At 49.6% G+C, this 11449-nt stretch overlaps 1 protein-coding gene across 1 annotated transcript; it reads right to left on the bottom strand.

Moving 5' to 3' along the window:
- Positions 1 to 364: 364 nt before the first annotated feature.
- LOC136540498 (homeobox-leucine zipper protein HOX13-like) lies at positions 365 to 2444 on the bottom strand. Its single transcript, XM_066532506.1, has 3 exons — positions 2025 to 2444; positions 1359 to 1768; positions 365 to 1253 (listed from the first exon to the last, which is right to left on the bottom strand). Exons 1-3 carry the CDS (start codon positions 2074 to 2076, stop codon positions 759 to 761), a joined length of 957 nt encoding a protein of 318 aa, XP_066388603.1. The 5' UTR covers positions 2077 to 2444; the 3' UTR covers positions 365 to 758.
- Between the last annotated feature and the right edge of the window lie 9005 nt (positions 2445 to 11449).

Genomic DNA, 11449 nt, shown 5'->3' on the forward strand with positions numbered 1-11449 from the left:
TCTTGTTCGGGGAACCTCATTCTAATTATACTAGATACACGCTCCATCTCTTAAAAGAAACAATACAACAGATATAACTCTCATATAGGTTTTAAAAGTGACTTCCCAAGTTATACATCTGGCTATATGCGAGTACTTCGTCAGTTCAAATTAGAAGATGTCTCATCTTTTTTAAATACATAGCTTTTTTTTAAATATATTATATACTTCTTTTATTTTATTTTAAATATATATTATATCTAGATATATAATAAGATCGATGTTTCTAGAAAGACGATAGATGTCTGTCTTATAATTTGGTAGGGGAGTAACATTAAGCTGCTTCAGAAGATGTTAATCTCAATTGTAAAAAGAGTATTAAAACACTTATTTTGATTAGAGATGTGACTTATTTTATCCAGCATCTTAAACCCTAAATTGCAACCTGCTTATCAATCCCACGTTGCCTCATTTAGATGCTCTCGTTGCCGATTCGTTGCATTGCATCCAAGTGGTAATGGTACGACGGCCTCTTTTTTTTTTTTTTTTTTTTTTTGGTTACCTTTTTTACATTTACATTACATCCTCTTAGCCTGGCTCAAGTTATCAGTTATTGTCACTCGCTAGTACTACAGCTCCTGTTCCCACCTTGCGTTGGATGTCCGCCAGCTTTGGCCACTAGCTAGGTGCCTTGTTGGAACTCGAGTTCCATGCATGTACAATGCCACCGGTAACATGACATCGGTTTTTACACTAATCCTGCAGATCAAAAACCTCGCTCACTCCCATCCCTGGACGCTGCCACTAGCGCACCAGCTAAAGTTGAGGCTGGAGGCGTGATCCTCGGAGAAGAAGCCCGCCGCGCCGTCGTTGCCCATGACGTCCGAGCTGCCGAGCCACTCCTCTGTGAAGCCATAGCCGGTGCAGGGCTTGTACGAGTCCAAATGGTATGTCGACGGCCCGTGCTGCCACTTGGTCTCGAACACTGGGGGAGACGAGCAGCCTGTCGGTGCCGCCGCCGATGTGTCCAAGAACGGTGCACCGAACCCGACGAAGGCCGGCTGCTCGAACGCCGCGCCGGAGTACGGCGACGCCTCGACATCGTTGAAGACCACGCTGGAGTCGCTGTCCGAGGAGCCGTCCTTGCAGACCCCTGCGGGCGGCGCGCCGGCCGTCGTCTGGCGCGCCTCCGCCGTGTCATTGCCCGTCGTCGCCTCCAGCTTCACCGCAGCCTCCGGCGCCTTGGACAGCAGCTTCTGCCTCAGCTCCCTTATCTGAGGACCGCGCGCGCGCCGAAACGACACATCAGTGAGTGACAGGTTGGCCCCCGACAAGACCAAAGTGTAGGCGGCTGACCGGCGGTGACAGAAATCACATACCTCGGCGGCGAGTGCGTCCTTGTCGCGGCGGAGCGCGTCGCAGTCGGCGCGGAGGGAGTCGTGGCGCGCGCGCAGCGCCGCGAAGTCGCGCTCGAGCGTCTTGGTCTTCCAGCGGGCGCGGCGGTTCTGGAACCAGACGGCGACCTGGCGCGGCTGCAGGGCGAGGTCGCGCGCGATGCGGGCCTTGCGGTCCGGGTCCAGCTTGTTGTTCGTCTCGAAGCACCGCTCCAGCGCGCGCACCTGCTCCTGCAACAGGCGCCGCTTCTTCTCCCCGAGACCGCACGACGACCGCGCCGCGCCGCGCCCGCCGGCCAGCTCCTCGTCCTCCACGTCGTCCATCTCGGCCTCGTCGGGCTCCATCTTCCGCGCCGTTAGGGTCTCTTCCTCCGCGAACGCCGCCAGCTTCTCCCCTGCAATACGCGCGTGCGATTTAACTACCAGACGCTCGAATTCCCTAAAATGCAAAGAACATTCTTTCTGCAGCTCTGTGACAGCGAGCTAACCAAATGCTAAAATGGAATGCAGGCAGAAGCAACACTCATCAAATGTCAAAAGCACACATACTTTCACTGTCCACTGCCGCTAACTACTATACGGACATCACGGATGCAAGAAGTACAGAAAACAAGGAGATCTCGCAGGCAGCAACTGCATGCGCTCTAGTACCTGTTTCTGGGGATTCACGGCTGGCGGTGGGCCTCCTGGATTGCCTCTTCATCTGTGAATGATCGGCACTTGGGCAGCTCTGGAAGGATTCGGAAATGGTGGCGATTCTATTCTAAGCAATTATGAGACTCGAGCAGGGCCGCAGGAGTCTTTGGAAAGGAAGGTAGCAGGAGCCGAGTTGCACGCACAAACGAGGGCCCTTTTGTTGGTCGGCGGCGATGGCCTGGGCACTCTTCGTAAGCCGTGCTCTAAAGATGAAGCAAGTGGTGTGGTGGTGGAGTCCCTCTTCTTCCTTGTTGAGCAGGAGTGCAGGACGGATGTGAGGGAGCCAGAGAGGGGAAAGACCACAGGGGCAAACGACTGATGCAAGCGGCCATGGATTTAGCTCGTATAAATATAAAAGCAAGCAAGCGGCCCGCCGGGCCGGGCACCCCCGGTTGGACAGCGCCGCGATGTCATGTGCCAAAGATTTTTGTAGGATCCATGTGGTGGCATTGCCAGTTGGGGCCAATGCCGGTTCCTCCGTTTTAGAAGTGAATTTGGTCTTCCGGTTTCGAACAAGACGAGTTTTTTTTCTTCGAAGAATCAAAGCTCTAGAAGATGGTAACGATAAAGATAGTAATTCATAAGGTATTGCAATTGCAGCACACCCTTACCCAAGAAGAAAAACATTGCTTTCTCAAAAAAAAAAACAAGAAAATCATTAAACCATAGAGCGTAGAACAAAAGTTAAGGAAAAACTATAATTTTCCCTTCAACTTTAACCCATGTTACAAACAGTTTAGACCCAACAACAAAGACAATGCTACATCTAGATAAGTTTGTTGGCCACCCTCGATGAAGATGGCTTATATATTGGTGACCGTGGTTGTCACCAAAGAAGTCTATATGTGTTTTTCGAACCGTGCTTATAAATATGAAAAAAAAATGTTTGTGTCGTTGAAACCGTGAGGTATTCTGGTTCTAATTTATTTCTCTTAGCAATGGGAAGAAAACAAGCCACGGAAGCATATCACCTAGATAGTATTTTGATAGGAGGAGTGGAGATGTTATCTATGGACATTACTGTGGCTACGAGTAAAAATCAACTTTATAGTAGAAATTTTACGCGCAACATCCAACACTACGCAGGTGTATGCAACCGTCACATACAAAAGCTAGAATGAACAAAATGCTAAATGCTTTGTTTTTTTTTTCTAAAAAAAAGATACATGTAACATGTGCACTCAACGTGTGATAGCCAAATTCAATGAGGTATCGACATATATACATGGGCACAACTACGCAAGCATGATGCGCAATGTAAAGTTTATTCGTTCTTAAAAATAGGGATAAAAACGATATCCTAGTTTTTTTTACAGTAGTATCATCTTGTGGAGAAAACAATATCCTAGTATTTAACCTCACACCCATCATATCCAAAACATTTAGCCACAAAGTATCCATGGTAGCCAAATAGCGTAACCATGGTTACTTGGAATAGTTTAGTTAGCAATGCAAGCGAACGAAACCAACTATTATTAAAAGTTTGTCCTAGTTATACAACCTTTTCTTCCTGTGAGTTTTTCTTTAAAAAAAAAAGAAAACGAAAGTGTTGCTTTTCATCTCTACTATAAGGGACCAATCAAAACTGTACTCGGTCTTCCAAAAAAAAAGTTCCCCGCTGAGAGACTACAACCATTGTGCACCAACGAAATTGTACTCAGGATTACCGTATCATTAAAATCTATGGCTCCTAATCCTTTCTCACAGGCTTCAACTTGATCTGATGGCCCACGTTATTTGGATCTCCCCCGCCCAGGCTTCAACGCACGCCTCACACATCCCGCAGGCTACGGTAAAATAGAAACCAATGGAAGTCAATCAAGACAAATATGAAAGTCAATCAAGGCAAATAGGAAGGAGGGATCCATGACTCCGATCAAGGCAATTTCCAGAATTGTCATTATAATGGAAAAACCAACGCCGAGCCCGACCCCATCTGACGCGCCCCCTTCTAAAACTCTCCGTGTCGTTCTGGTATTGCATCAATAAGGAATGGCGACAGACCTACCAACATACCCACTCGTATGTTTCCGTCAAGAACACGTGGGACCTGGTTTGGTGACCCCACGCGTTAGTAGAAGCATCTGCAGCGTGGCTAAACCTGAAAAGGTCTACCCCTTTCTTCTCATAAAATACCAACGGCGGCACCCTGGACAAGGAAGCAAAACGGGTCACTTAAAATCCGGTCCCACAGAGTGGAGATCGATGAAGAGGTTTAGCACATTTGGTATCAAAGAGAGGAGTTAGATCATTGTGTTACAAAGAGAGGACTTAGACCACTGTGTTATAAAAGTAACACGCTACACGCCCCGACCGAGTTTACAAAATAAACGAACCGACTTGACACGTGATTATGAAATATAAAAGACCATTATGAAATAGACCACGCAAGCTAGAGACAATTAGTTTTGTTCTAATTTTTAGATATATAGCTTTTGCTATGCGCCTAAATATACAATATGTCTATATACATAGTAAAAACTCCTTCCTCCATTTCAAATTATAAGTCGCTTTGATTTTTTTGGTACATCCATTTTGTTATACATCTAGATATAATAATATGTCTAGATACATAGCAAAATGGATAAACAAAAAAGTCAAAGCGACTTATAATTTGAAATGGAGGGAGTATGTATCTAGAAAAGCTGGAACGACTTATAATTTAAAACAGATGGAGGTACTTAAAACTTACCTGATAAATCAGTTGATTATGCCAAGAAGAAATGTTTTTTTTTCTTTTGTCCAATAATTTTCATTAGTTAGCTTTCTAATACCTGAAAATCATCTGAAGAAAGAAAAACAGAATGGGAGAGAGGGAGAAACCGGGGAACAACCAGATAAATATCCATCGCAGTTGCGCACATATATTTACGACATATCTACTATTTAATTTTAAAAAAGATCAAATACAATTTTTTCTTTCATTTATCAAAAGTGAATTATAGAGTTACTTTAAGAAGCTATATCTACTTTAAGAAGCTTGGTACGGCATCTTTGATTATTTGGGATGAAGTTTGCAAGAAGTGGCCATGAAGATCTCCATGACATGTTTAAGGACTCAGGCATATTATAAATTATATGGTTAATACGAGAAATAACTTTATTATACCTTGTTATATGTAAGTGTTTTATGGATTGTATATACATGATCATATATATAATTGTGTGAACGTTGAACTCTGGAGAAAAAAAATTGTCGTTTAGTTGTTTCCATGGGCACTGTACTAGTCCAGGTTGCCCTTTGAAGCAAGTTAGAGCCAGCTGTCAACAACGCCAACTGGCACGTAGTATGATACAGACATACAATACAGTCTATGAAAAATGCAGACCTTAGCTTAATGTGAACCCGGGCCACCATAGTCGACTACCAAGAGCTGTACGTCGCCGTCACGGCAAATTTCATTTCATTTCGTTTCCACGAAACTGACGAACCGTTCTTCACACACGCGTTAATTTATAGTAAGTATGGAGCACCGATTGAGGGATATTACTTGTGATTTCCGTGCCGTAAGGATGCATGTGCACGGCATCTAAAACACAAAATCTCTACGCTCCCCGTAGATAAAATACTCGTTCAGTTGCAGCTGTACTGCCGCGAATAATGGTGCATGTTCATGTTCTGCAGGAAGGAGAGCCATGTTCGCGTTCGGCTGGCGCTGGAGGCTGGAGCTCACAGAATCACAGCATCGAAGAGAGAAACCGTGTGGTGAAGCTGGACTTGTGTGGTGGCGAAACGTGGCAGGCACTGTGCCGGCGGGAACGGCACCACCGAGCCGGCACTCCAGCTCAGAGCCGCGCTTTAGGAACCGTCCCGGGGCCCACGATGCTGCTGCTGCAGTTGGAGCCTAGCCTAAAGGTTACTCCAGGTCCAGGGCTTGAAAGAAAGCCTAGCTAGCGCAAGGTACTAGTTCTGCTCGCACATTCGTACGCCGCGGCGTGCATGCGTGATGTCAATTCGGCGTTCTAGATGCGAGATGCCCTCCTGTTCATCTTTTCCACGGCAACGGCAGGCAGCAAGGCACCAGGCAGGCGGAAATATCGCCCGGGGGGGCGCTGGCGAGTGGCGATGTGAATTGTTTTGGTAGTTTGCCTCGGACAAAATTTTGCTCCTCGTGTCATGCATGGCCGTGCATGTCCATGCGAGGCTTTAATTTCGGGCTCATCTGATCCAAAGCCTATCTTAACCGGTCCGCTTCCCAACACCGTGATCTATCCGGCCGGCCGGTTTGATCAACATCAGGGTGACGCTGCTTCTGATGGTTTATGTCCGTGTTTGTGTGTGTAGAGCAGTCAAAGAGAGACTAGGGCAGGTACTCAGGCTTCTTTTTTTTTTGACAATGGGACTGTTGCTCAGTTAGTAGCCTATGGCTTATCTTATGTGTAGGAAAAACAGGGAAACAGTTTTTTTTTATCGGTCGATCACGATCGTGCTTCGTGTACATTTTGACACACACATAACCGCGTGCGACGGAACTCTTTGCAGAGTGCGCCAAGCTGCGATGGTCTCTGCCTTTCGCCATGAGTGCCGTGCTGCCATCGGCACTTCTATGAGGCTGTTCGCTGGTCTGAAATTTTCAGCCAGCCGGCTGATCCCCACTCTCAAGTTACTGTTCACGAAACCAGCCAAACAGTATTTTTCTCTCACAACAAATCAACCGGAACAGTATTTTTCAGTCAAGTTTCAGACCAGCGAACAGGGCCATAGCGGGTAGAGCGCACTTGCAAGTCCGCCGCGATAAAGGAGATACCACAACGCAGTGCCCGTCACTTGATGCTCCATGCTCTCTCTGTCCCACAAAAATTATCGTTCTAGCTCTCATCCATTGTCCCACAAAAACTATCGTTTTATACCCTGGTCCCACCTGGACAAGGCCGTAGACCTACTGCTTTTGTTTCTCACCTTCGTTCACATCCACACGGAGCACACCGACGCGGAGGTGCAGCGGCGGTTCCCCAAGCGGATCGACCGATGCGGAGGTGGAGCGGCTCGAAGCCGAGGCGAATCCGGCGAGCCCTACTCCCATCCTTTTTCCTTATCCACTACCTTGCCGAGATCCAGTCGCGGCCATGGCTGAGATCCACACCCAGCCGTCGCCAAGATCCATGCCTGGCCGGTCGTCGAGATCCATACCCAACCGGGCGCGTGCGGCTGGGCCGTCGTCATCGAGGTGAGGCGGAGACGCGCTGAGGCGGAACAGCTATCGGCGTCAAAGGCGGAAGCAGATCTGCCAGTGTGGGGACGACCATCGTCAAGGAGACGGTAGACGACGTTGAGGCGAACGGCAGGACGGGCCAAGGCGGCTCCCCCTCCTCTTCTCCTCCACCGGCGGGAGGCGCAGGGCTCGGGCTCTGAGCCCAACAGGCGCGCTGGCAACCTAGATTGAGATGGGAACGGGGAGGAGAGCAGGATAGAGTCGGGATATTCTGGTTTTTTCTCTTAAGGCCTGTTTGGTTCGTCTAGTAGCTACTAAAAGGGCTTTAGTCCTCTCTAGTAACTCTGGAGGTGTGTGGATCCGGCTACTGAAATTTAGGAGGTGTGTCGGGAGGATGTTGTATAGGGTGTTCGGATACTAATAAAGAAATAAATTACATAATCCGTCAGTACTCCACGAGACAAATTTTTTAAGCATAATTAATCCATCATTAGCACATGTTTATGGTAGCTAAATATTATCAAATCATGGACTAATTAGGCTCAAAAGATTCGTCTCGCAAATTAGTCGCAAACTATGTAATTAGTTTCATAATTAGTCTATATTTAATACTCCATACATGTGTCAAACATTCGATGACGACTAAAATTTAGGAGTGGCAACCAAACACCCTCTAAAAGTGACTAAACTGTTTAGTAGCTACTAAAGTTTAGTAGCTCGAACCAAACACCCGCTTACTCGTTGGTATTTGTGCCCATTGCTAGAAGGACGTTAATTTTGGGACGTAGGTAGTAGACCACGAATATGAACGCCCGAACGACGTGCAGTCCAGTACTTGAATCCAACAAGTTTCCAACCTTGATCGAGAGCAATGGACGCTTTCGAGTTCCTATCTTTACTCGACAGTAGGAAGCTAGTAGTAGAAAGCAAGTTGCTTGTCTGAAGTCTTGAACAAAACCCAACCACTACTAGCTCCATTTTCCAGCGCCTCAAAACGGGGGAGCCGGGAATCTATTCCTAGACCTCTGAAAAGTATGGCAGAGAAGCAACCTCTTTTGGCCCAAAAAGTCGTAGGCACACCCGATTGATTGATGGATGGATGGCTCAAACAACTAGTGCCAGGACCACAACAGATGCCGTGCCGTACCCCAGGGCAGCGACGTGTTGGCGTGTGGTCTTGTTCCTACGTCGTCCCTCGAGGCCTCAACTGATCAACTCGGCTCCGGTGCTCCATTGGCCAGGCCGGCGGGCCGGCCGCCGGGGACGGAACTCTGTTCCTGTTCCGCTGTGCCATCCAATCCGTTCCCAGCTGTGCGCCTGGCCACCCAGAGCGGCAGAGCCCCAGACAGACAGCCCATGGCCCCGTGCCCAGAGTAGAAAAACTTGAGAAAGCGAAGTGTGCATCAGTGCATGGCATGGCATGGCATGGGCAGGAGTGAGTGATCGTGTCAGGGGAAAAGCTGCTGCTGAGGGCTGACGCGACGGGTGCGATCGAAAGAAAGTGATGCGCCTGGCTGCCACTGCCAGCCTTCACGGGAAAAAAAAAAGGACGGCCTCGCGATCTCGTGCGCTGGCCGTAGCTTGCTTGCTTCTGTTCCCATAAAGAGAACAGCATCAGGTTGGGCATGGTTCAGGCGAGGACGAACGGGCGAGGCGAACGGCAGCACGGCGAGCCGAGAGCAATGGGCGTCGCAGCGAACGCGCGCAGCGGCGCACCACGCTGCACGGCCTGCGTAGTAGTAGTAGTACCACCAAGTACCAACCGGAAAGAGGACGGTAGACGCTGCTGGAACCCATTGCGTTTGTCGGTTGGTTCGGAGGTGTTGATAACAATCCTGTACGTTTCTGCCTTCTCATCGTTATCGTTTGGCGCTTCAGTGCTACTCTAGATAAGAAGCCAGTAATTACGATGGTTGGGAGCTTGGGGCTTGAGATTCAGAGCAGCATGCACACAGTACGTTGGAAACGTACTGCTAGAAACTGTAGGGGGTCAAATCTGGTCCCGGCGGCAGCTTTATCAGACTACAGGAACGGACAAAGCAGCGACTGTTGACTCGACAAGGGAGGGCTAGTACTGGATGGATCGAGATCGACGACGGCATGGCATGCAGCTGCAGCTGCAGCTTTCGATCGGCGCCGGACCGGACATTTGTTCGCGGCAGGCACTAGTGCTCTGCACTGGCCGCTAGTCTCGCTCAGCAGCAGTCTTCTGGTCACCCCGGCCCCCTGCACGCCCTGACCACTGACCACCTGCATCGCCGCGGCGGGCTTTTACTGGTCCACGCGCTGACGAGCCAAGCCAGCCCCTTTCGCCGCTGAGGCCACAGTTAAGTGACACGGCGTGGCACAGTGGGGTCCTTGCCACTGACCGCCCTGTGGACGCCGGGTGGGAGGGGTGGACGACCCGGGGATCCCGCCCGGGGGAAGACGTCAACAACTGCGGCTCCCGTGGCGCGGACCGGAGGACGGGTAGCGGCGGCGCGCGGCGGGGGGCGGGGGCGATGGGGTAGGGAGCACGGCCAGGTCGTCCTCGCCCGGCGCCCGCCAAGGGCACTGGTCGTTGGTCTGGGCTTGTTTGCCTCATAAGCTATGATTAAAAATATAGTTAACTAATTTAATATGAGAGAAAAATACTGTACATAAGTTGAAAGAGTACGAACAAGCTCCGGCGAACAGGGCGATTAGAGCGGAGCGCGCCGAATGGAGCCGACGAGGCCCTGTGCAGTGTGCACGCGTCGCGTTCGACGAGACGGCACACGGTTGGTGACGAGGCCTGTACGCGACGCGGGAGCAGAGGCGAATCCGCGTCGTCCCTGCCGCGCAAGCGAGTGCTTTGGCTTCTACCGCGAAGCGACGAATCGGAGTCGATTTTGGCGTCGTCCGGAGGGACCAGCAGAGGCCGGTGTGGGAGGACACGCAATTCTCACTGCACCCTTGCTCTTGGCTCGTCGTACGGACACGGTGCGCCGAGTTGTTCGTTTCGTCGGCCCAACCCAATCCCATGCGGTCACACGGATGCGCGCAACAGTCCGTGTAATGCACTGTACTAAAGCTTTTGGACGTATTTTTCACATGCGAGAGACGACGACCAGCAGTGTGCTGCTTTGAAGTCTATCCTCGCCGGCCACCGGCCGCGCATGCATGGTTGTTTTCCTGACATTACTGCACTCCGTGCTTCAGAAACGTGCGCGGTATTGAGTGGATGCAGACGAAATAGGTGGCTGGCTGGCTGGCTGCTGAACCATGGCTCGCCACGTCCTGTAGTCGATGCTGATAAGTGATAAGCGACTCCGCACGGTCCATTGCTCCAGCAACCATCATCAATCCGTGCTTTTGAGCACGATGTCTAGAGAAAATGTCATGGCTCATGGCCCTACTGTGGCCTGTATCCTTGCTTTCTGGGCAACATACTACAGTGCTAACCGCAGTACGGCACTCGTCTAGCTAGCCGCCTGGCCGGTCACTTCTCCTAGTCCTACATGGCACTGTCGTTTTTCAGTTTCACCCCGCCGACGTAATCTCATGCCAACTGGATTGATCGTGAACGGAAGAAAGGCCGCATACGACACAGTAAAACCGACCAAACACACACGTTTTCCCTCCAATTCAGCGGCTATCGACGTGTTGGCTCTTGGATTTGGATCTCAGCGTTCGGCTGGTCTACGAGACGTTTGCGCTGCGATAAATTGGTTTATAAACCGACGGCGGCAGCCCACAGACCCGGGACCCGTACGTCAAGGATTCACTATATGTACTTGCACCTAGCACAAGCCCTGCTCTATCGTATTGCGTGACTAAAAGTGACATCAATCATATCACAGCGAAAGTTTCGGAGTCTAGTGCTAGGCTAGTGAAGGGCTACTAGTAAGTAGGGAGTAGAGAGGTTTCTGTTCTCCTATAAATATTCGAAATGCGGTCCACTCGACACAGTGCCCTGATGACACAGCCAACGTCTATCATTTAATCGGATCTGTTAACCGTTTTAACCCATCATCATCTGTACTCATAATGTCAATTCTAGACTTGTAGTAGGAGGACGAAGTAGTTTTTGATTGAAGAGGACGAAGTAGTAGTTGAACACATTACACATCCCCTATTGCTCCGACCACCGAGGCTCCGACGCCTGAATTCTTGACAAAATTCAGTGGATGAACAGACGGCGAGCAGCTTGTTGTAGAATCTTGGGTTGCCGTGGTTCTTTGGTGTGTTCGGGCTTAAAAAGGACTT

Source organism: Miscanthus floridulus, chromosome 2, assembly GCF_019320115.1.
Source record: "Miscanthus floridulus cultivar M001 chromosome 2, ASM1932011v1, whole genome shotgun sequence".
In the NCBI taxonomy this organism is placed as follows: Eukaryota; Viridiplantae; Streptophyta; class Magnoliopsida; order Poales; family Poaceae; genus Miscanthus; species Miscanthus floridulus.